General features: G+C 45.6%; 1 protein-coding gene across 3 annotated transcripts in view; it reads left to right on the top strand.

Moving 5' to 3' along the window:
• The first annotated feature begins 2,347 nt into the window (after positions 1 to 2,347).
• NIPSNAP3A (nipsnap homolog 3A) overlaps positions 2,348 to 26,035 on the top strand; it is an 80,430-nt gene continuing 56,742 nt past the window's right edge. For 2 of the 3 annotated variants that reach the window (XM_077249452.1, XM_077249443.1), the window contains exons 1-2: positions 2,388 to 2,599; positions 12,508 to 12,715. In XM_077249452.1, the coding sequence (XP_077105567.1) occupies positions 2,540 to 2,599; positions 12,508 to 12,715 (268 nt within the window). In that variant the 5' untranslated portion in view covers positions 2,388 to 2,539. Of the gene's footprint in view, positions 2,600 to 12,507; positions 12,716 to 26,035 lie in introns of all 3 variants that reach the window. The other variant, XM_077249435.1, reaches the window with a different exon arrangement.

Here is a 26,035-nt window from a genome sequence, read left to right as displayed (position 1 = left end):
AGACCAAGAGTCACTTCTGATTCTGAGGATAAGCTTATCCGAGTCACCAGCCTCAGAAATCGCAGGTTAACAGCAGCTCAGATTAGAGACCAGGTAAATGTCACACAGAGTTCTAGCAGCAGACGCATCTCTACAACAACTGTTAAGAGGAGACTTTGTGCAGCAGGCCTCCATGGTAAAATAGCTGCTAGGAAACCACTGCTAAGGACAGGCAACAAGCAGAAGAGACTTGTTTGGGCTAAAGAAAACAAGGAATGGACATTAGACCAGTGGAAATCTGTTCTTTGGTCTGATGAGTCCAAATTTGAGATCTTTGGTTCCAACCACCGTGTCTTTGTGTGACACAGAAAAGGTGAACGGATGGAGTATACATGCCTGGTTCCCACCGTGAAGCATGGAGGAGGAGGTGTGATGGTGTGAGGGGTGCTTTGCTGGTGACACTGTTGGGGATTTATTCAAAATTGAAGGCATACAGAACCAGCATGGCTACCACAGCATCTTGCAGCGGCATGCTATTCCATCCGGTTTGCGTTTAGTTAGACCTTCATGTATTTTTCAACAGGACAATGACCCCAAACACACCTCCAGGCTGTGTAAGGGCTATTTGACTAAGCAGGAGAGTGATGGGGTGCTACGCCAGATGACCTGGCCTCCACAGTCACCAGACCTGAACCCAATCAAGATGGTTTGGGGTGAGCTGGACCGCAGAGTGAAGGCAAAAGGGCCAACAAGTGCTAAGCATCTCTGGGAACTCCTTCAAGATTGTTGGAAGACCATTTCCGGTGACTACCTCTTGAAGCTCATCAAGAGAATGCCAAGAGTGTGCAAAGCAGTCATCAAAGCAAAAGGTGGCAACTTTGAAGAACCTAGAATATAAGACATATTTTCAGTTGTTTCACACTTTTTTGTTAAGTATATAATTCCACATGTGTTAATTCATAGTTTTGATGCCTTCAGTGTGAATTTACAATTTTCATAGTCATGAAAATACAGAAAAATCTTTAAATGAGAAGGTGTGTCCAAACTTTTGGTCTGTACTGTATAAAGCGCAGAGAATATAATATACACCTGTATATATGAAATATGTGTTCATTCCCCTATTATCTACATATATTCCATGTTCATTCCCCACCTATAAAGCACAAGGAATATAATATACACTTGTTTATATGGGATATGTGTTCATTCCCCTATTATCTACATATATTTCATCTTCATTCCCACCTATAAAGCTCAGGGAATATAGTATACACCTGTTTATATGGAATATGTGTTCATTCCTCTATTATCTACATATATTTCATGTTCATGCCCCACCTATAAAGTACAAGGAATATGATATACACCTGATAATATGGGATATGTGTTCTTTCCTCTATTATCTACAAATATTTCTTCTTTATTCCCCACCTATAAAGCTCAGGGAATATAATATACACCTGTATATATGGGATATGTGTTCATTCTCCTACTATCTACATATATTCCATGTTTATTCCCCACCTATAAAGCACAGGGAATATAATATACACCTGTATATATGGGATATGTGTTCATTCTCCTATTCTCTACATATATTTCATGTTCATTCCCCAGCTATCAGGCTCAGGGAATATAATATACACCTGTTTATATGGGATATGGGTTCATTCTCCTACTATCTACATATACTCCATGTTTATTCTATTCCAAGATGAATAGGAAATCTATAATACCTCTCCATATTTTTGGATTGATAAGTTATTATTTTGATTGTTTTAGTTATCTGTTTATTCATTCTTTTTAGTGCGCCCCTCGCAGCGGAGATTGGTGCAAAAAAAAATCTTATCAGCTGAAGCCAAAATAATAGCAGAAATTCTGCTGCCTGTAAAGCAGCGCTGAGACATCTGTGTGATATAAATGTCAAAATCTGGCACTCTTTCAATTTGAGATATTATTCAAGTAAAGCAATCCCAAGATTCATGTAACGTTTCGGTCTTACAATCAGACCTTCCTCAGACTGGGATAAAACAATGAAAGAAATGAATACATGTATCAATATACATACATAAACACCTACTAATGGAACATCAATGTTGAAAGAAAATTGTAAAGAAGGATCCACAGAAGAAGCGATACATTGCTGGTAATACATCACTAATATGAGGAGACTTAGACAGATTATATTGGTCACAGTGGCTAAAATAGATAATCATGATGTCCAGAAACAATAGGCATCAAGTCACGCACCATAGAGAGGTATGGGGGTACAAATGTAAAATACTAGTATTATCTGATCACAGCTGTGGTCGAGTAATGGCTTCTTCTGCTCTTGGCAGTATTTCCTGCTGGTACTACTTTTGGTATAGTCCGCTCTCCCCGTATCTGCGCTGCAGTGGCACAGTCCTGGGGGTGTGGTCTGCCCGGGCTGGAGGCTCCTGTACAGCTGCACGTCTGTGACCTGCACCCTTGGGCAGTGTCACGGGCAGGCAGCACGGAAGCGGCCATTCCTCTCTGTCCCCTCTGGCTGTAGGAAGCCCTCATTGCAGCTGCTGACAAGATGCTGTGCACACTGCGGACCTTGCTCTTAAAGGGGACTCACACTGTGAGAGGTGTACAGGTGAGGTCACATGCGCACACCTTGTGTCACTGCTTACAGCTTTGCTTTGTGGCCGCTGTTACTCGGTAATGAACTGCTATGACAGATCATATAATGGCATGTAAAAACTCTGTAATATGGAGGAAGGGAAAACACTGCAGTATTAAAGGGGTTGTCCGGCTTTAGGTAACAAGTCTGCAGTCACTCTATGTGACTGCAGACTTGTGAATGCTCACATTGTGCTCTATCAGGATTCTCCAGTGCCAGCAGTGGGCACGTGCAATTTGCATAAATGTGATCGGGGCGTACATAGTCCTCCATACAGTATTATGGGCACCACATAGTCCTCCATACAGTATTATGAGCAATATATAGTCCTCTGCGGCGCCCCAGGGTCCTGGTCGTCACAGTGGTATTGCTTTCCTCTCGGGGAGAGTAATGCTACGCTTGGAGGCAAAGAAGGATAACTGCATCCAGGTATCACAAACATGCAACACATTTCACACTCCAGACCACCAGGGGGAGCTTCTGCTCCTATTTATTAGGTTGCTCACCACATATACAGTATATAACTGGTGGTCTGTAGGGAAAGTTAGTCAGTTCCAGACAGGAGTCCGTTCCTGACAGAGCTCCAGTCAGGAGTTCTGTTAGAAAGTTCCAGACCATAGTCTGAGGAGGACAGAAGGTCAACGGAGCTGTGCATGCCCTCAGAGCTGCAGCTCCCAGAAAGACATTGAAAGGCAGAATTTTATTGCAGCGAGCGTGCAAGGAAGTTGAAGCAAAGGAGAGGATACCAGAAGGGGACCAGCCCCGCTCAGGCTGCCTTCTTCTGAGGCGCAAAATCTTGGTAGCTGGAACACCGAGGGAGTAAGGACCTCTACACCTTATTTCAGAGACCGGCAGGACAGCTAATTGCAGGTTACCTGTCCGCACCTTTCCCAGGAGGCAGGGTGACACCTACAGAGCCAGGTTATCTAAGAGACCCTATAAACAGGCTCAAGTCACCAGTCATACGGGTTTTTTCCTATCCTATATGGGGGACAGAGAGAGCAAAACATCGCATTTGTGAGACCCTTATGTGAAGCCATAGGCAGTAAGGGACTACACCACCACAGCGCAAGGGAAGGCTACTGATTTCCACCTGTACAAGGGGACTCTGGACTTGCCTCCAAACCGGCCGGACTCTGCCTGCCCTGTGATCTGGTGCTCTGGACTGTGGACGCTGAATCTTACAGTAAAGGTAAAGAGACTGCAACCTTGTGTCCTCGTTCTTCACTTCGCCATTCACCATCCATCTACACACCGGGAAGCCCTGGGGACATACTTCACCTGTGGGAAGGTATACCATCTAGCTGCCATAACATCACCCCAGCGGACCCCTTAAAGCAGCGTTGGTCACCCTGACCGAATTCCACAGGTGGTGTCACGAACATAAACTCCATCCCTTTAAAGACCTTTCCCTTTTACATGGGCGCCCAGGGCCACGGACCGGGTCGCAGCCACCGTGACATCCCCCTGTGAAACAGCAGGACCCGGTACCGAGTACCCCTAGCCCGCGGGGCAACTCACCTCCATATAGTATTATGGTATTATGGGCACCACATAGTCCTCCATACAGTATTGTGGGCACCACATAGTCCTCCGTATTATGGGCACCACATAGTCCTCCATACAGTATTGTGGGCAACACATAGTCCTCCATACAGTATTATGAGCAATATAGAGTCCTCCACACAGTATTATGGGCACCACATAGTCCGCCACACAGTATTGTGGGCAGCACATAGTCCTCCATACAGTATTGTGGGCACCACATAGTCCTCCATACAGTATTATGAGCAATATATAGTCCTTCATACAGTATTATGGGCACCACAGAGTCCGCCATACAGTATAGTGGGCAGCACATAGTCCTCCATACAGTATTATGAGCAATATAGAGTCCTCCACACAGTATTATGGGCACCACATAGTCCGCCACACAGTATTGTGAGCACCACATAGTCCTCCATACAGAATTGTGGACACCACATAGTCCTCCATACAGTATTATGGGCACCACATAGTCCTCCATATGGTATTATGGATGCCACATAGTGCTTCATATCTAAAAGGTAAATAAATAACTCTCCAGGTTCCCCCTCTGCTCTGGTCTCTGCATTGTGTCGTCTGACCCTGTGCACTGCTCGACACAGAGGGCGTGCACAGAGGGGAAGGGAGGTGGGCATTGGGCACCCCAAATGGGCATATGGACACATGATGACTAGACATGCGCAGCCTTATTCAATGCAACGCATCTAGTTGGAATGTAGCTGGGGGTATACAAATTGCATATTTGTGGCCACATGACCTCCCGCTCCTGGTGCCAGCACTAGAGAATCCTGATAGCGCGCAATGTGAAGATTTACAAGTCTGTACTCACATAGAGTGCAGACTTGCACCTTAAGGGTATGTGTCCACGTTCAGGAAACGCTGAGTTTTTGACGCAGCGTTGAGCAGCATGCTTAAAAAATGCAGCGTCCAGATGTTACAGCATAGTGGAGGGGATTTCATGAAATCCTGTTTCCACTATGCAGTAAAGGACGCATGCGGCACACGCGAGAAAACTCACATGCGGCGCGTCTTTTAAGAACGCAGCATGTCCTTACATTGCAGAAAAAACTCAAGGACAACGCAGGTGACTTGCCAGTGACCTCAGGTGCAGATCAATTCCTGAAGCAATCCTGAACGTGGACACATACCCTTAGACCAGGTAACTCCTTTATAAGGAACCTGTCATTGTGACATTACAACTTCTGATCGCCAGTAAGGTCGCATAGCATACTTTAAATTTAGGCCTCATTCAGATGTATGGTTTTTTTTTTTTTTTTTTTTTATTATTATTAATTCCCATGTACGTAAAAGAAAATGGATTGCTCTTCATCAATGTTTGGTCATGTGTCAGTTTATACCATTAGTGTTTCATCAGATTTTCTCATATGCAGAAAAGTACTGTGTGCTGTCCATTACTCTGTGTTTAAGACCCGTAGGCCCCGATTCATCAAGATCGGCGATTTCACCACCCCAGAAATCTTCTTTTGTTTATTTCATCCCTCCTCTCCCCTCGGGGATCATACACAATGACTTTGATTCATTAAAAGTTTTACATCAGAATTCATTTTGCCTTTTTAAGCCATTTTCATCTAACTCCCACTTAGTGGGTGGAGCTGGGGCGGGGCATGGTGACCCCCACTTGTCAACTCCATGACAAGTGGCAAGCAGTAGTATTCCTTAGGCCGGTTTCACACGTCAGTGGCTCCAGTACATGAGGTGACAGTTTCCTCACGTACCGGAGACACTGACACACGTAGACCCATAAAAATCAATGCATCTGTGCAGATGTCATTGATTTTTTGCGGACCGTGTCTCCGTGTGCCAAACACGGAGACATGTCAGTGTTCGTGGGAGCGCACGTATTACACGGACCCATTAAAGTCAATGGGTCCGTGTAAAACACGGATCACACACGGACCTTTTCCGTTTGCAGTCCGTGTGGCGTGCAGGAGACAGCGCTACAGTAAGCGCTGTCCCCCCCACTGGTGCTGAATCCGCGATTCATATGTTCCCTGCAGCAGCGTTTGCTGCAGAGAAAATATTAATAATAGTGTTTAAAATAAAGATCTATGTGTCCCCCGCCCTCCCACCCCCTGTGCGCCCCCCCCCGCTGTTCAGAAAATACTCACCCGCTCCCACCTTGGCTGCCGCTGCTTCCTCTCTGCCCCGCGCCTTCTACTGTATGCGGTCACGTGGGGCCGCTCATTTACAATCATGAATAGTCAGCTCCGCCCCTATGGGAGGTGGAGCCGCCTATTCATGACTGTAAATGAGCGGCCCCACGTGACCGCATACAGTGGAAGCCGCGGCCAGACCAGGAAGGAGTGACAGCCAACGAGGGACACGGGTGAGTATTTTCTGAACAGCGGGGGGGCGCACAGGGGGTGGGGGGGGCGGCGGACACATAGATCTTTCATTTAAACACTATTATTCATATCTTCTATGCAACAAACGCTGCTGCACAGAAGATATGAATCGTGGCTTCAGCATGATGCAGGGGACAGCGCTAAACTTTAGCGCTGTCTCCTGCACGCTTTGTGTGGTACCCACTCGCCACACGGGCGGCACACGTGTGCCGCACGTATGGCCTACGTGGGCACACGGGCACGGATAACTCCGGTACCGATTTTTTCCGGTACCGGAATTATCTGGACGTGTGGGACAGCCCTTATGCCACAGATGTTACTCCCGTTTCTGACTGGAGCAAGGTTTGTGGCTAGGCACTTGTTAATAAATCGAGCATCTCGCACTTTACCCCTCCTCCTAATCAAGACTGTGATGAGGTCTTGATGAATCAGGCAAATAAATATTAAAGTACGAGATAATGCTCTTCATATTAGGATATCATGCATGGTTGGTGAAATGTCAATGGTTGTATTTTGGCGGAGGCTCCTGCTTAGGATATGTGCGCACGTTGCGGATTTGCTTTTGTAAAATTCTGTGCAGATTCTGCCTCTCAACAGAAAACGCAGTTGAAATTCCGTGCAGTTTTTGATGCATTTTTGATGCGGATTTTCATGCAGATTTTTCAAGCGGATTTGTATGCATTTTTGTAAGCTAAATAAAGATATATTATTATTTAAGAAAAAAAAATTGTGATGTCATTTCCTTGTCCAACCTCTTCTTTTTAATTCTCCATTGAAGACCATAATATCATTACATACCATGTTCAAATATAATGTTTACACACACAAAACAAATATAACTGATTATAATATATATAATACCAAGCCCGAGGTTTAGTAATGAGCAAGTATCAGTCAGATACCCTCATTAATAAAATAGTACATAAAAAGTTAAATAAAATACACACGAAATCTGCATGAATCACAATATCTATTTTTTTTTATTTTTCTAAATTGCGTGAGCTTCCGTGTAATTTTCTGAACTAGCAGAGGGAAAGCCAACAGCTGAGGGCTGATGTTAATATTCTGGGAAGGAGCCAATAGCCATAAAGGTTCCCAGGCTATTAATTTCAGCTCACAGATGTTTGTTTAGCCTTTAGGGTATGTGCACACGCTGCAGATTTTGCTGCAGATCCGCAGCGGATTGGCCGCTGCAGATTTGCAGCAGTTTTCCATGCGTTTACAGTACCATGTAAACCTATGGAAAATAAAATCCGCAGTGCACATGCTGCGGAAAAAAAATGCGCGGAAAAGAAGGGGTGTTTATTCCGCAGCATGTCAATTCTTTGTGCGGATTCCGCAGCGGTTTACACCTGCTCCATAATAGGAATCCACAGGTGTAAAACCGCAGGTGAAATCCGCACAAAAACCACATAAAATCCACGGTAAATCCGCTGTAAATCCACAGGTAAAACGCAGTGCTTTTTACCTGCAGATTTCTAAAAACAGGTGTGGAAAAATATGCAGAGGATCCATCTACGTGTGCACATACCCTTACTGGCTAGTTTACAGGGGAACCCCAGAAAAAAATTGATATTGGGTCCCCCTATAAAATCGAACCAGCAAAGACTAAACAAACAGCCGTAGGCTGATATTAGTCGCCTAGGAAGGGGCCAAGAATATTGGCCTTAATGACTTCACCGTCTGTCACACGCAGCCACTTTTTCACGCTGAGCTCAGTGTGTTAATGCTGGTGTGGAGAGAGGTCGCATCACAAATGTGACTGCTCACTAAATCATCTGGATCATTGTAGGACATAGGCATTAATGGATTATTGACGGAAAGGCGAGTATAACTTTGCTTTTTTATTTTTTGCTGAATAAATGGGTAAAAGAGGTGCGTTTATTTCATATAAAGGGCTTTACTCTGTGTCTTTATTAAATTTGACTATGGGGTTAGTAATGGGGGTGTCTGATAGACACCTCTCCATTATTAGCCCCTGAGCTTGATGTCAGCAAACATAAAACAGCTGACTTCAACAGCACAACTATTATCCCACTTGCCAGGGCAAGTGGGAAGAGCGGAGGCTAGGCGCCTGAATTGGTACATCTAATAGATGCACCATTTCTGAGGAAGCTGAGGTCTGATGTTCTTAGTCTGGGAGGGGGCCAACATCCATGGCCCCTCCCTACACTATTAATATGAACCCACATCTGTTTGTTTACCCTTTGCTGGTTAGTAAATATAGGGGGGACCCCACGTCATTTTTTTGGAGGGAGGGTTCTATAATAGCCAGTAAAGGCTAATCAAACAGTCGTGAGCTGTTGTTAATAACCTGGGAACCATTATAGCTTTTGGCCCCTTCCTCGAATATTAACATCAGCCCTTGGCTATCAGCTTAACCTCATCTGTCTAGGAAAATGAAGGAGGACCCCACACTGGGCTTTTTTAAACTATTTAATACACGATATACACACAACAGGTACTGACTGCAACTCCCATCAGCGTCACCTGGTCTTGCTGATCTCAGGGAGACCAGGCCACAATGATGATAGCTGCATTCAGTGCCTTGGAACAGCGCTAATTTAACTACTTTTCCCAGGTGCTGATACCTATCACACTGATGACACACAATGTTATCTGGGTGTCATCAGTGTACAGCATGTATTTCGTCCATGGTGCGTTAAAAAAATGACATGTCTGCATATTATTCACACATCTGTGTGAAAAACCTGACGTGCGTACCACCATTGAATACGATGGGTGTGCATGTGTCCGTATTAGCAGTCCTTAAAAAAGCGGACCGCATACTGACATAAAATACAGACATGTGAAGGGTGCCTATACTCAGAGCTTGTGACTGTTACCTATGACTAGAGATGAGCTATTTCCTGTTAGGGCTTATTCGGGAAGCTATAGCACTTACCGAATAAGCTGCAGAGGGAACCCGGCTTCCTGGATCGCTTCGACTGATCAGCTGTTCGGCTCCGCAGCTGCATGTGTTGCGGCTGTGTCACAGTCACGACACATGCAAGGAGAGCCTGTTTGATATCTATGTAAACCAATCGGCTTTCCACATCTCCCTCGCTATATATTAAAGGGAATCTGTCAGCAGGATTGTGCACAGTAACCTACACACAGTGTCAGGGTGGCGCCGTTATACTGATTAAAATGATACCTGGGTGATGAAATCCGTCTTGTGGTTGTTGTGTAATCTTTATTTTCAGTTTTGAGTTAATGAGATTCTCATGCCCTAAGGCGGGCCTGTGGGTTTGGGGGTCTTTATGTGGTGCTCTGGGTATTCATAATGCAGAAAATAAAGATTACACAACAAACACAAGATGGATTTCATCACTTCAGATATCATTGTATTCAGTATAACGGCACCGACCTGACAGTGTGTGTAGGTTACTGAGCACAATCCTGCTGCCAGGTTCCCTTTAAACAAGTTGACACTTCTTTATGAAGAGTTTAGGCATGATAGACATGTATTTCATCTTGGTCAATCTACAGACGCCCTTTTCAGAGAAATCTCACTCAGAACAGACAGTAAATATTCATGTACTTGTAAAGCTACAAAGCAACACCTCACCTGCGATGTGTGGGAAAATTGTGATCACACTTGTGCCCCGATTCATCAATTCAGATTTATGGCATAAAAAAAGTCACTCAATTTTGGTGCAGTTCAAAGCTGCACATACATTTTGTGACTTTTGGTGGCCTTGCGCCATTTTCAGCCATCTCCAACCCAGATGGAAATGGGGTGGGGTGAGGGCGTGGCAACCCTCTCTCGTCAAATATATGACAAGCGGCAGCATTTATTATGCCACAAATCTTACTCCAGTTCCCAACACTGAGGCAGATTTATTAAGAGGCATGCACCTTTTCATGAACCGGGGAGTGTGTAACTTCAGCACGCCCCCTCATGAAATCATGACTGGTGTGAAAAACAGAATAGATCTTGTAGACCTAGTGTGCCCCCTAAACTTAGACAAGTCCAACGTCGCTCCCTATTTTACATACTGTTTAACAAATAGAGGGCATTTGGAATACTTTTTTTTCTGTTTTGAATGCCAGAAAATGGATGGCTCACTGATGGTAAGGGGTAAAAATGGACCCACAGACCAAAAATTGATGAAAATCAAATCCAGCACACTGATGAAAATGCAAAAAAGTAAGAATGAGGCTGAACTGTTGAATCACTAAAATCATTGCAAGACTGAAGTAGGTGGTGCTGATGATAGGGGAATGTTTTGGGTTTTTCTTTTGATGCACACTACTTTACTGAGTGATGGAGGTGGGTTACTGTAGAGGCTGTGAAGTTACTCCATCATTCTAAAGCTCCTGTACTACAAGTGTTATCTGGTGCTTGATGTGTAAGTTATGTGGTAATATGACCTGTGCCTTCTATTTTCCGGCTGAGGTTTACCGCCATGAATCTGGGCCAGTGACTTCAGTGTTTTTCATCTGAGGTCAGGTACAGAAGTGTTCGGAGTCCTTGGAGTTGTGACTGAAGCTTATCAGAGAGAACGACCTTTCATTGGCTTCCGCTAGGTTAAAATGATAAACTTGGCTGTTATTTAACCTTCCCAAATCCAGAACTGCCTCCTCTCCCATGACAGGCTGCCACATAGCTATCATGTCTGCTGCAGCTAATCGCTGTGCTCAAGGGCGCTTCCGATGTAGACATCCTGAGCCCAGTGATTAGCTACATGGGTTGCAGAAGTAATGTAACTACTAAACAAAAACTGGAGCAGCAGCAAAGATAATGAACCGGACCTGGGGAAGGTGACTAACACCGAAGTGTATTATTTTAAACTAACAGAAGTTGATAGTTATTTACAACCACGTCATTGCATTCAGAATGGTGAATGTCGCAGATTGGCCCTTTTTCTACTAGTTGAGATAAAAATGATGACTATTAGGCCAATATTACCGTAATCGCTATCCCTAAGATCTTCTGAGCTCTGATTCACAACATATCAGGGAAAGACACAAATGAGAAGGTCCTGACCTTAATATGACGGGTACTGCTCTGTTCTGAATGGAGTAATGCAGGGAAAACCCAATTGTTCTATTAAAACAACGCTCCTGCGCCTTCATCAGGCTCATAAAGAGACTCGATGATAGAACTGTAAAACAAGGCTTTTCTTTCCATCTGAAATGAAGGGGACGTAGTGGCACAGGTCCAAGTGCACATCTAAATATAACATAAAGGAATCGCACAATTTACATCACCCGTGTAAAAAGCTCAACATATGACCAAGCATGAGAAAAAGATGAAAACCCTGAGTATTTCTGCATGCAGCCACTGTCCATTTACTGATGTGCTCCTTAGGCTACTTTCACACTTCAGTTTTTTGGCGTCAGTCACTTCCGACATAATGACGGATCGATGGATCCGTCACAATAGTTGAAAAAACGGATGTAACGGATCAGTTTTTTTGACGGATCCGTTACTCGGGGGTTGTATATACTTTTTGGAGCATGCGCAATTGAAAAAAATTGAAAAAACGGATTGGGGCGACGGATCCGCCGAAATGATCCGTCGCCCATAGGTGGCCATTCTATGAAATGACGGACGCGACGGATCCGTCGCGATCCGCCATTTCAACGCAGACAAAAAACGTTGCAATGACCGTCAATGTCTAGATGACGTCTGCCAAATTTTGACGGATCCATCGCATGACGGATAGAACGGACGACCATCCGTCACAATCCGTCGCTAATGCAAGTCTATGGGGAAAAAAACGGATCCGTCGAAAAAAAAAACGGATCTGTTTTTTTGAGGAAAATGGCAGATTTAGACTGACGCCAAACAACTGAAGTGTGAAAGAGGCCTTACACGTAAGTGGATGGTGGGAATGACCCCATGTTATGAGGCTCGCCACACAAGTTTGAGTATATGGTATGAATGTATTGCACTAGGGTGCACCCAACTTTTTTTGCTTCTGTTCATTAGTTTAACCAACACAAAATATTTTTTTCTAGGCAACAGCTCCATTTGCTACAGGTCCTCGCCAACATGACACTACTTTATATGAATTCCGCACTTACTCTATCAAGCCGTCTATGATGAGTTCATTCATGCAGCTCACACAGGAGAATTTTCATCTGCGTACTGCTCACTCCGAGTTGGTGGGCTACTGGACCTATGAATTAGGTGGACTGAATAAGGTGTTCCACATATGGAAATATGGTATGATGCTAACTAACAAAACATAGAAGATTTGTTGCTTGATAGTGTTAACCGATTATCTAACACCAGTTCAAAAAAAGGTGATGAGCCTATCACTGCAGGTCCTTATTCTCTAACCACTGACAATTGGACAATATCACCAGGGAAGCCACTTCTGTCTATACATTTCTCTTGCATGGACCAGATGGATGAGCTGGATCCACTGGAGCAGCTCTCTATTCTGTCTTGTAAATGGAGGTTTTAAGCCCCTTTCACACATCAGTTTTTTGCCATCAGTCGCAATCCGTCAAATTTTGAAAAAAAACGGACTGATGCCGCCGGATCCCTTTTTTTTCTCATAGACTTGTATTAGCGATGGATGGCCTCACATTTCATCCGTGTTCGCTGGATCCGTCGAAAATTGTTTGTCCGGCGGCCAGAGACAACGGACAAAGTAATCTTTTTTGTGTACGTCGAAAAAACGGACAGCGACGGATCCGTCGCCGTACGTCGTTTTCTAGAATGGAAGTCTATGGCGCCGGATCCATCAAATGACGGAATCTGGCGACAGATTCCATTTTTTTAAACTGAGCATGCTCCGATCTAATTAGCCAGATGCGCTAGTCGGATCCGTCCAAAAAATGGATCCGTCTCATCAGTTTTTCACAATCTGCAATGGATCCGTCGAGCCAACGGATTGTGACTGACAGCAAAAAGCTGATGTGTGAAAGGGGCCTCATAGAGCATATGAGCAGTGGTTGTTTTAGGCAACCCATTTTAAAGTTAACCCCTCCCCCCAGCCTGTTTCACCTTCATGTCCTTCATGTCCTTTTTATGTCTTTAAAGGGAAACTGTCATCCCCAAAATCGGGGGTGAGATAAGCCCCAGATGTATCCTAAAAGATGAGAAAAAGAGGTTAGATTATACAGGGACGTTCCCGCTGCTGGTCCGGTCCGGCGCCTCCTATCTTCATCAGATGACGTCCTCTTCTGGTCTTCACGCTGCGGCTCTGGCGCAGGTGTACTTTATCTTTCCTGTTGAGGGCAGAGTAAAGTACTGCAGTGCGCAGGAGCTGGGCCTCTCTGACCTTTCCCGGCGCCTGCGCACTGCAGTACTTTTCTCTGCCCTCAACAGGGCAGACAAAGTACGCCTGCGCAGGAGCCGCAGCGTGAAGACCAGAAGAGGACGTCATCGTAAGAAGAATCTAACCTTTTTTTCTCATCTTTAAGGGTACCGTCACACATTGAAATTTTCATCGCTGCGACGGCACGATCCGTGACGTCGCAGCGATCGTATGAATATCGCTCCAGCGTCGTAGACTGCGGTCACACGTTGCAATCACGGCGCTGGAGCGATGCCGAAGTCCCCGGGTAACCAGGGTAAACATCGGGTAACTAAGCGCAGGGCCGCGCTTAGTAACCCGATGTTTACCCTGGTTACCAGCGTAAACGTAAAAAAACAAACAGTACATACTCACCTGTCGGTGTCCTTCAGGTCCCTTGCCGTCTGCTTCCTGCTCTGAGTGCAGCCGTACAGTGAGAGCAGATCGCAGCACCGCTGTGATCTGCTCTCACTTTCCGGCCGGCACTCAGAGCAGGAAGCAGACGGCAAGGGACCTGAAGGACACCGACGGGTGAGTATGTACTGTTTGTTTTTTTACGTTTAGGCTTGTAACCAGGGTAAACATCGGGTTACTAAGCGCGGCCCTGCGCTTAGTTACCCGATGTTTACCCTTGTTACAAGCGAAGACATCGCTGGATCGCTGTCACACACAACGATCCAGCGATGTCAGCGGGTGATCAAGCGACGAAAGAAAGTTCCATACGATCTGCTACGACGTACGATTCTCAGCAGGATCCCTGATCGCTGCTGCGTGTCAGACACTGCGATATCGTAACGATATCGCTAGAACGTCACGAATCGTAACGTCGTAGCGATGGAAATTTCAATGTGTGACGGTACCCTAAGGATACATCGGGGGCTTATCTACAGCATTACAGAATGCTCTAGATAAACCCCTGATGCCGGTGGGCTTAGCTCACCGTTGATTTTGGGGGTGACTGATTCCCTTTAAACCAAATAGTTATGTCACACAAAATAATAAAGTTTACAACAGGTCTATTTTACATCATCATCATTTTAAAAACATAATTTTTATTGTTAGGAAGTAAAAAGGGTGAAAATTTTAATAGCAATTTTCACATTTTTCCAACAAAATTTACAAAATCAATATTTGTAAGAACCGCATCACATTTGAAGTCAATTTGAGGGGCCTATATGAAAGAACGTACCTAAAAATGACACCATTTTAAAAACTGCACCCCTCAAAGTACTCAAAACCACATTCAAGAAGATTGTTAACCATTCAGGTGCTTTACAGAAATTAAATCAATGTGGACAGCAAAGAAAATTTTACTTTTTCCCATAAAAATGTTGCTTTAGCCCAAAATTTAACTTTTTCACAAGTGTAACAGGAGAAAATGTGTTGTACAATTTCTCCTGGGTACGCCAATACCCCAAATGTGGTGGAAAACTATGGTTTTGGTGGACGGCAGGATTCAGAAGGGAAGGAGAACCATTTGACTTTTGAAGTGCAAAATTTACTGAAATACATAGCGGACACCATTTGGAGAGCCCCTGATGTGCGTAAACATTGCAGACTCCCCACCAGTAACACCATTTTGGAAACTAGACCCCCTCCAAGGAATTTATTTAGAGGTGTGTGGTGAGCACTTTGAACCCACAGGTGCTTAGCAGAATTGTATAACATTTAGTCGTGTAAATTAAAAAATACATTTTTCCCTCAAATGTTGGTTTTGCCACACATTTTTCATTTTCACAAAGGTAACAGGAGAAAATGGACCATACAATTTGTTGTGCAATTTCTCTTGAGTACGTCTATGTGGTGGAAAACTACTGTTGGCTCAGAAAGGAAGGAGCACCATTTTGACTTTTGGAGCGCAAAATTGTCAGGGATAGATTGCTGACACCATTTTCCGTTTTCAGAGCCCCTCCTGTGCTTAGGCTAGTTTCACATTTGCTTTAGAATCCGCAGCATTTAATCCGCAACCGCAACTGCTGGAAAAACCGCATTGAAACACGTACAAATGCAGTGGTTTTTAGACGCATACGTTAATGCATGCGTTTAAAAAATGCGGCGTTTTCACGCTTTTCCAGGCGTTTGCGTTTTCTGTACGCATGGTGAAAAATTTAACAGGAACAAAATCTAGATAACCAGACAACGCCAATGGGACTACAGTGGGTGTGTATTATGGGATATCTATATATAGACCCTTGGACTGCTGAAATCTTCACAGTTTGCTACTGTATCCTGTGTCATGATGGATCTTCACATGGAGAGCTTTTATTTCAACCTGGATTTAAGCATAAAGCTGTTTCTTGACTGTGTTTGCTTGGGAGCAACAAAGAAATAGAGAACAACAGAGAAGGACACGGCGTCTGCGTTTTTGGAGACACCCCATTATTGAACTCCGGGAGAGCCGTGGAGCTTATCACACGATATATGGCGAGCTTAATGCCAACCCGGACAAATTCCCGGAATATACCAGGATGTCTCAAGACTCTTTCCGGGATTTGCTTGGTCGTGTCCAAGGACCATCCGGAGACAGGACACCCAGCTCCGTAGAGCGATTCGAGCAGAAGAACGTCTCCTGGTTAAGGTACGTAATAATTCTAAACAAATGCCAGTCATAATTATTATTGGTCTGCCATGTATTATTTGTATTTTCCTTTATGTCTTTAGCTAAACATCACCATAAATGGAATTGATTGTAATATTATTTTTTTATTTTTATTTCAGATTTCTGGCAACCGGAGAGCGATTATCATCCCTCCACTTTCAGTACCGGCTTGGAATTTCCACCCTGTCTGGAATAGTTGCGGACACCTGCCGGGCTTTGTGGAATGTTCTCCGGGATGAGTTTATACCCCTACCAATGGAGGACATGTAGATTGAAATTGCAGAAAAATTCTGGAGTATGTGTGATTTCCCCAACTGTTTGGGAGCGGTGGATGGAAAGCACATACGCATTATCAAACCCGCCAGAACTGGATCGGAGTACTTCAACTACAAAAAATATTTTTCAGCTGTGCTCATGGCAATAGCAGATGCGGACTGCCGCTTCATCGCCATGGACATTGGAGCTTTTGGCCGTGGCAACGATTCACAGACTTTCAAAAACTCTGATACGGGCCGACGTGTATGGAAGAAATTTTAATTTTCCACTGCCACGACCTCTCCCCAACACTCAAGGCCCACCAATGCCATTTGTTATGGTTGGGGATGAGGCCTTTCAGATGTGTGAAAACCTACTGAAGCCCTATTCAAGTCGGGACTTGAACCACACTAAAAGGATTTATAACTACCGACTGACCAGGGCCCGAAGAACAGTAGAGTGTACCTTTGGGATTCTAGTCTCAAAATGGCACATTCTTGCGACAGTCATTAATCTAAAAATGGAGACAGTCGATGAGGTGGTCAAAGTCTGTGTGGTTCTCCACAATTACATAATGGCTAAAGAGCAACCCAACATTGAACTGGATGAACCAGTTGCAAACCATTGCCAGATTACTAGCATCACCTGCTGCGGTCAACTGTTGAAGTTGGCCTCATGCGGGACCAATTTGCTGCCTATTTTGATTCTGATATTGAACGTGTGGCATGGCAAGACAATATTGTGTAAAATTTCCTGTTGTATTTGGGCCTGTACCAGATATGTTTTAAATGTTAATAATATTTTTTGTTAATAAAATTCGTGTTTTGATATCTTGACCGAGTCTGCTATGTATTTCCTCTAAAAAACACTTATGTTGTTAGTGGAAAGGTAGTTGACGTCATTATGTCCTGATTCTGTTCTGCAGTATCTATTTTACGCAGACTGAAGATACGATGGAGGTATAATACAAAGCAGATCTACACTCATCAAGTCAGGTGTCATAAATAATGAATTCATGATGCACAAATAACAGCCTCATGAATTCACTATTTCTGACACCTGTCCAAGTGAATATAGATATGCCTTGTATGACCTCCATCGTCTCTTCAGTTTGTGTGGAATAGATTACGTACACTGAGGAAAAAATAGAGGTTATACACGGCAGTTCTCTACTCACCAGGTCAGGTGTAATAAATATTTTTTTGAAACATGACCTGTTGAGTATAGTTCTGCTTTGTATTACCGCCATTTTCTCTTCAGTCTGCGACACAGGTTAATCAGACTGAAGAGATTATGGAGAAAATACAAGTAATTTTTTTTTTTTTTTTTGGCCACCTCATAGCTCTATACCAAACACACAAAGGTGCAGTGTTCTACTTAATAACTACTGGAGTTATGAGTTGGCCAAAAATAAATTGTGCGTCGCAGTGTTTTATTCGGCGCACGGTGTGTGTTGCCGGTGGCGAAATACACAATTAACCGAACATTAATGGGGGCAAAAAACATTATTATTTATTTTTTATCAAGTAAATTTATTTAACTACGCCTGCTTGGGGTAGGGTGACGGAAATAAGGTGTGTGTAGGTGTGAGGCCTGGCTTAATGTGGACGATGCAGGGGTGGCAGGAGAAGGGGCAATTAAAGTAGTGGGGTCTGGGAGTTCGGGGATAAGGTTTGATGCACGAGAGGGCAGAGACACACTGGAAGGGTGAGACAAACCTGACATTACAGACACATTGGGAGGTGAGGGGGGAGGAATTGAGATCGTCCTTTGTTTTTTTATTTTGTTTCCCTTTTTGGGAAACAAAATAAAGTTTCTCTCATCACACACAGTTGTATGATCACGGCCAAGGTCACTGCTGCAGCACACCGCATTGCAATAATTACAAAATGCATTTCGGACCTGAGTCGGGGCGTTGTCCCAGCCATCCCACATCGCTTTGGCCACCTCATTCCATAGCCGCCGGATCGTCACGTTGTCCGAGTGCCAGGGCTGCCACTAGAAATTTCGGGGCCCCATACTGGCAACATTTTTGGGGCCCCCTTAAGACTCCGCCCAGGCTCCACCCCAGCCCCGCCTCCAAACCTCGAACTGTCTACAGCACCACCGCTGACTCTTGGAAAAACTACACTTCTCACCAATCACACATTAACAGTTCCCATCACCAGATCACGCACATAGCCAGCAGATTTTGTTTTGGCCAAAAGGTTTTTTTAATCTGCCACGATGACAAGGTAGACTCTTTTGGCCGGGCCCTACTCTACTGTAACTTATTAAACATTTGTTAAAATATGCAATACAATTTAGGTATATTTTTATTTATTTTTCAATTTTTCAAATGACCAATAATTCCACATACAAGGGACAAATAACACAGCACCATGACCAGACACCACATTATCACCACATAGTGACCTATAATACTATCTACAAGGAATAAATACTGCCACACCATGTGCAGACCACATATTACCACCACAGTGACCGAACAATATCGCATACAAGGGACAAATACCACAGCAGCATGTACAGACCACATATTACCACCACATGGTGACCAACTACATACAAGGAACAAATACCAACACAACATGACCAGACCACATATTACCACCACACGGTGACCGAATAATAGCACGTACAAGGAACAAATGCCACCACACCATGACCAGACCACATATTACCACCACATAGTGACCAAATAATAGCACATACAAGGAACAAATACCGCCACACCATGGCCGGACAACATATTACCACCACATTGTGACTGAATAGTACAATACTGATCATTAATAAAAAAAAAAATACTATCACAATAAGTGCTATTATACATAGGAGATCTGTACTTAGTATGCAGTGTCTGTGTACAGGTAATACAGTGGTCACCGATGCCATTATACACAGGAGCTCTATATATAGTGTCAGTGTACAGGTAATACAGGGATCACCAGTGACATTATACACAGGAGCTCTGTATATAGTGTTTAGTGTACAGATAATATAGTGATCACCAGTGACATTATACACAGGAGCTCTGTATACAGTATACAGTGTATGGTGTCAGTGTATAGGTAATACAGTGATCACTAGTGACATGATACACAGGAGCTCTGTATACAGTATATAGTGTATGGTGTCAGTGTACAGGTAACATACTGACTCACCAGTGATGTCTCTAGCTGAAGTCCTTCATCTTTGCGTTTCTTTTTAATCCAGCGCAGACCGCCATCACTTCTTTCAGCCAGGACTCGTCTTTGCATAAAATAACAGTTATCTAGAGCACCGCTTCCAGAGCACATTCCCCACTTTTTTCCTTTCTTCTACACTACACATCTGAATACAGACATTCACCCACCATTAATATATACTGTAATTGGTTATTATGCAACCCACCATTCCAAATATAAATTATAATACGCCACTGAGCCCCTTCTAGCTATACATAGCCACTTTCCCCATTTAATATATAAATTAATTAGCACCTGTACTCTTTCCCCCAATTTATTACCAGTCACTTTATCCTCAACGATCCCACTATGCACCTCTCGCTCTAACCCTAACTCCGATTCATTATAGTTACATGCCCCTTCTGCCTCAATTCATTGTCATGACTTCTCTCTCTCCCACCCTCTATTCATTATCAACTGCTCTTCCCCACCCTCAAAAATCATTATTTGCTCTCCCTACCTTCAATACACCATTGGCTCTCCCCACCCCCACCTACAATTCAATTGCTCTCCACCGTCCCTCACACTCACTTGATGTGCATGCAGTCCCCATCACCCCCACTTCATCATTTGCAGTCCACCTTACTTCATCCTTTAGTCCCCTATCCCCCTTCACTTCATCTGCAGTCCCCCTTACTTTATCATTTGCAGCCTCCTATCATTTCATCATGTGCAGTACCCCCTCAAACACAATTCATCATCTGCAGTCCCCATCACCCCCACTTGATCATCTGCAGTCCCCATCACCCCCACTTCATCATCTGCAGCCCCCTATCATTTCATCATGTGCAGTACCCCTTCAAACACACTTCATCATCTGCAGCCCCCTATCATTTCATCATGTGCAGTGCCCCCTCAACCACACTTCATCATCTGCAGCCCCCTATCATTTCATCATGTGCAGTGCCCCCTCAACCACACTTCATCATCTGCAGCCCCCTATCATTTCATCATGCGCAGTGCCCCCTTAAACACACTTCATCATCTGCAGCCCACTATCATTTCATCATGCGCAGTGCCCCCTCAAGCACACTTCATCATCTGCAGCCCCCTATCATTTCATCATGCACAGTGCCCCCTCAACCACACTTCATCATCTGCAGCCCCCTATCATTTCATCATGCGCAGTGCCCCCTTAAACACACTTCATCATCTGCAGTCTCACTCCCCCCCACCTCACCCATTTAAAAAAAACAAAAATAAAAATGTTTTTTATACTTACCTCAGTCGTTCCGGGGCGTCTAGTGTTTCCAGCAGTGAAGCAGCAGCTAGAATGTATGGGCTGCTGAGAGGACCTGACAGGAGCCCCTACATTCTAGCACATTCACTACTGAGACTGCTAGAATCAGAGGTGTAGCTAGGGTTTCAACTTAGGGGGGCGAAACATCTGAGTGGGCCCCTAACCAGCTAACCCTGATTACAGCTACGGTTGCGCACTCTAGTTGTGAATATAGGGGAACCTCAGAATATGACCCTACTGTTATTGAAAATGAATCTATATACAAAAACGAACATTGACTTTACCGCCATATTGTGACCATATGCAACTTTGATGGTCACAATACTCTGAGTGCCCCTATAACAATGATGCTTAAGTGCCCACTTAACATTTAATAATGTCCCCTAAGTTCCCTCATGTACTGCTCCATTATACACAGTATGGTGAGCTCAAAGCTCCCCTATACACAGTCTAAGGCCCCCACAGCTCCCCTATACACAGTATGATGATTCTATAACTCCCCAATACACCATATGATGTTCCCACTGCTCCCCTCTACACAGTATGATGTTCCCACTGCTCCCCTCTACACAGTATGATGTCCCACTGCTCCCCTATAGATAATGAGCCCAATGCTCCCCTATACAGTATAATGCTGACAGAACTCCACTATAGAAAGTATAATGCCCCCCAGAGCTCCCCTATATACAGTGTAATGGGCCAACAGCTCCCATATGCACAATATGCCTTCACAGTTTCCTATACCCAGTATGATGGGCCGGCAGCTCCCGTCAAACAGTATGATGTCCCTCACAGTTCCCCTGTACACAGTATGATGGGCCCACAGCTTCCTTATACACAGTATGATGGGCCTGCAGCTCCCTTATACACAGTATGATTGGCCCGCAGCTCCCTTACACACAGTATGATGGGCCCACAGCTTCCTTATACACAGTATGATGGGCCCACAGCTTCCTTATACACAGTATGATGGGCCTGCAGCTCCCTTATACACAGTATGATGGGCCCGCAGCTCCCGTATACAGTATGATGGGCCCGCAGCTCCCTTATATATAGTATGATGGGCCCGCAGCTCCCATATATACAGTATGATTGGCCCGCAGCTCCCTTATACACAGTGTGATGGGCCCATAGCTCCCTTATACATAGTATGATGGACTCACAGCTCCCGTATACACAGTATGATGGGCCCGCAGCTCCCGTATACATAGTATGATGGGCCCGCAGCTCCCTTATACACAGTATGATGGACCCGCAGCTCCCGTATACACAGTATCATGGACCCGCAGCTCCCGTATACACAGTAAGATGGGCCCACAGCTCCCTTATACACAGTATGATGGGCCCGCAGCTCCCGTATACACAGTATGATGGACCCCAGCTCCTTTATACAGAGTATGATGGGCCCGCAGCTCCCGTATACACAGTATGATGGACCCCCAGCTCCCTTATACACAGTATGATGTGCCCACAGCTTCCTTATACACAGTATGATGGGCCCGCAGCTCCCGTATTCACAGTATGATGGATTCACAGCTCCCGTATACACAGTATGATGGGGCCACAGCTTCCTTATACACAGTATGATGGGCCCGCAGCTCCTGTATACACAGTATGATGGGCCTGCAGCTCCCGTATACACAGTATGATGGACTTACAGCTCCCGTATACACAGTATGATGGGCCCGCAGCTCCCGTATACACAGTATGATGGACCCGCAGTCCCTTATACACAGTATGATGGACCCGCAGTTCCCGTATACACAGTATGATGGACCCGCAGCTCCCATATACACAGTAAGATGGGCCTGCAGCTCCCTTATACACAGTATGATGGGCCCGCAGCTCCCGTATACACAGTATGATGGACCCCAGCTCCTTTATACAGAGTATGATGGGCCCGCAGCTCCCGTATACACAGTATGATGGACCCCAGCTCCCTTATACAGAGTATGATGTGTGCACAGCTCCCGTATACACAGTATGATGGACCCCCAGCTCCCTTATACACAGTATGATGTGCCCACAGCTTCCTTATGCACAGTATGATGGGCCCGCAGCTCCCGTATTCACAGTATGATGGATTCACAGCTCCCGTATACACAGTATGATGGGCCCGCAGCTCCCTTATACACAGTATGATGGGCCTGCAGCTCCCGTATACACAGTATGATGGACTTACAGCTCCCGTATACACAGTATGATGGACCCACAGCTCCCTTTTACACAGTATGATGTGTGCACAGCTACCTTATACACAGTATGATGGACCCGCAGCTCCCGTATACACAGTACGATGGACATTTACTCATCCTCCGGCGTATTCAGTATTTTGGGGTACTGCTGCAGTGCCGCTGCTCAAACTTGTGAGCGCAGCTTCTGACAGGCCAGAAGTTAGAAGCTATGTCACAAGCGCTCAATGTAAGACTATGAGGCTATGTGCACTTTGTTGCAGATTTACTGCGGATTTCCTGTGTTTTTTGTGCAGATTTCACCTGCGTTTTACCACCTGCGGAATCCTATACAGGAGCAGGTGTAAAATGCTGCGGAATCTGCAAATAGAATTGACATGCTACGGAAAATACAATGCAGCGTTTCCGCACCATGTGCACTGTGGATTTGACTTTCCATAGGTTTAAATGGTACTGTAAACCAGATGGAAAACTGCTGCAGATCCGCAGTGGCCAATCCGCACTGTGTGCACACAGCCTGAGAGTGAGAACGAGGCTCCCACAGACTCACATTGATTAGTGACCTCTGCGCTGCTCCATGAAACACTGGAGCCTCGGACAGGCCACAAACTGCAGGAGACGGAGCCAAGCAGAGACTTAGGCTACGTTCACATTTGCGTTCGGCGCTGCAGCGTCCCCGCATGCGTCATGCGCCCCTATATTTAACATGGGGGCGCATGGACATGCGTTGCACTTGCGTTTTTTGACGCATGCGTTGCTGTGGTGCATGCGTCAGGGCGCAGAGGATGCAGCAAGTTACAGTTTTTTCTGCGCTCAAAACCATGCAAAAGTGGACGCATGCGTCACAATACGCTGCGTTGTGCATGCGTTCACATTTGCGTTGTGCGTTGCGTCGCCGACGCTGCGGTGCACAACGCAAATGTGAACGTAGCCTAAAACAGATGAAGACGCCAGAAGGTGAGTATCAGACAGGGGGCAGGGGACGAGGATTTTCAGCACCTGGAAGTGGTGCTGTAAGGCTACGTTCACACTAGCGTTGTGCGCCGTTGCGTCGGCGACGCAACGCACAACGCACGCAAAAACGTGTCAAAACGCACGCAAAAACGCTGCGTTTTGCGACGCATGCGTCGGTTTTTGCCGAAAATCGGACGCAAGAAAAATGCAACTTGTTGCGTTTTCTTGGTCCGACGCTTGCGGCAAAAAAGACGCATGTGTTGCACAACGCAACAAAAAAAACCGCATGCGTCCCCCATGTTAAGTATAGGGGCGCATGACGCATGCGTCGCCGCTGCGTCGCCGACGCAAACCCGACGCACATTAGCTTAATGCTAATGTGAACGTAGCCTTAATGTGATGCAGCGCTTGGTTACTGTATGCGGCTCCTTATACTAACACTCATAAAATACCCAGGTGGTACGTATCAAAGGCCCCCTACCCCCATCTCCAGCCTCCCCATACATATACTATCATAACATAACATTATAATATTCAGCCCCCAGTGACCTGTCCCCCTCCCCCACAATACCCCCATCGTCTCACATCCACCCCTCAGTGCCCTGTCCCACCTCACCCACCTTCAGCCCCCACAACACCCCCATGGTCTCACATTCACCCCCCAGTGCCCTGTCTCCCCTCCCCCACAACACCCCCATGGTCTCACATTCACCCCCCAGTGCCCTGTCTCCCCTCCCCCACAATACCCCCATGGGCTCACATTCACCCCCCAGTACCCTGTCCCCCCTCACTGACTTTCAGCCCCCACAATACCCCAAGGGTCTCACAGTGACATACCTGAATTTAATAAACCTAAAATGTCCCATCCCCAGCACTTACTGATAAGGTTTGCACTGCAGGCAGGACCAGGAAGTGTCAGTGAAATGCAGGGTGTGGGCACTAGGACCCAGAGTGCCTGAGCCAATCCCAGCGTGCACAGAGTGAAGAGAACTGCAGCCAGGAAAAGCTTCATCATCAGGTCAGATGGGCGAAACCATTCACTGCAGGAGGGAGACTCTGCAGCCGTCACTGTGCTAGTAGCCAGCGTGCAGCTTGTCAGATGGGAGCAGACGTTATACTGCTCTGCTCCTATGCGGTGTTCTGAATCTGCCTCCTCACAGAAGTGGCCCTGCCCTGGCTCCCCGTGGGCCCCTTCATGTGACAGGGCCTGGGGCGATGGCCCCCTCTGCCCCCCCCCCCTACGCTACTGGCTAGAATGGATGGGCTGCAGTCAGGACCTGCAGGGAGCCCATACATTCTAGCTACAGCCGAGCAGGAGCTGTGCAGCCGATTAGGTAAGACGGCCGTGCACCGCTCCAAGACGGCTCCCGGGCCCCAGCGCCGACATGTGCGCCGCAGTGCACAGTATTTTAGTGCATGATGGGGCCCGATCAGTAGAAGCACAACAGTGGGGCCCCGGATCTGCGGGCCCCTCTGTGTACTGCTGCTGACCGGGCCCCATACAGCAGTAATGGCTGTCATGCCCTGATGGCGGCCCTGCCGAGTGCTGCGGAACCCGGGTGTCCCACAACGGGACTCGCTCATGGACCAGGGAGATTAGGAGGTCATTTTCAGTGAGGTCCTCATCCCATTCTGGAACCTAAAAAATAAATAAAGACATTAATGTAGGAGACATTAACATAAGGAAAAGAAAGAAAACAGAGACAGAAAACTGGCATGAATATTGAAAGTCAAGAAAAACTGGAGTCAAGAAGAAAAAGGTAAAGAAA

The sequence above is a fragment of the Ranitomeya variabilis genome, chromosome 1 (assembly GCF_051348905.1).
Source record: "Ranitomeya variabilis isolate aRanVar5 chromosome 1, aRanVar5.hap1, whole genome shotgun sequence".
NCBI lineage: Eukaryota > Metazoa > Chordata > Amphibia > Anura > Dendrobatidae > Ranitomeya > Ranitomeya variabilis.
Note: the sequence above shows the minus strand (reverse complement) of the source record. Positions and strands in the feature narration are given on the sequence as shown.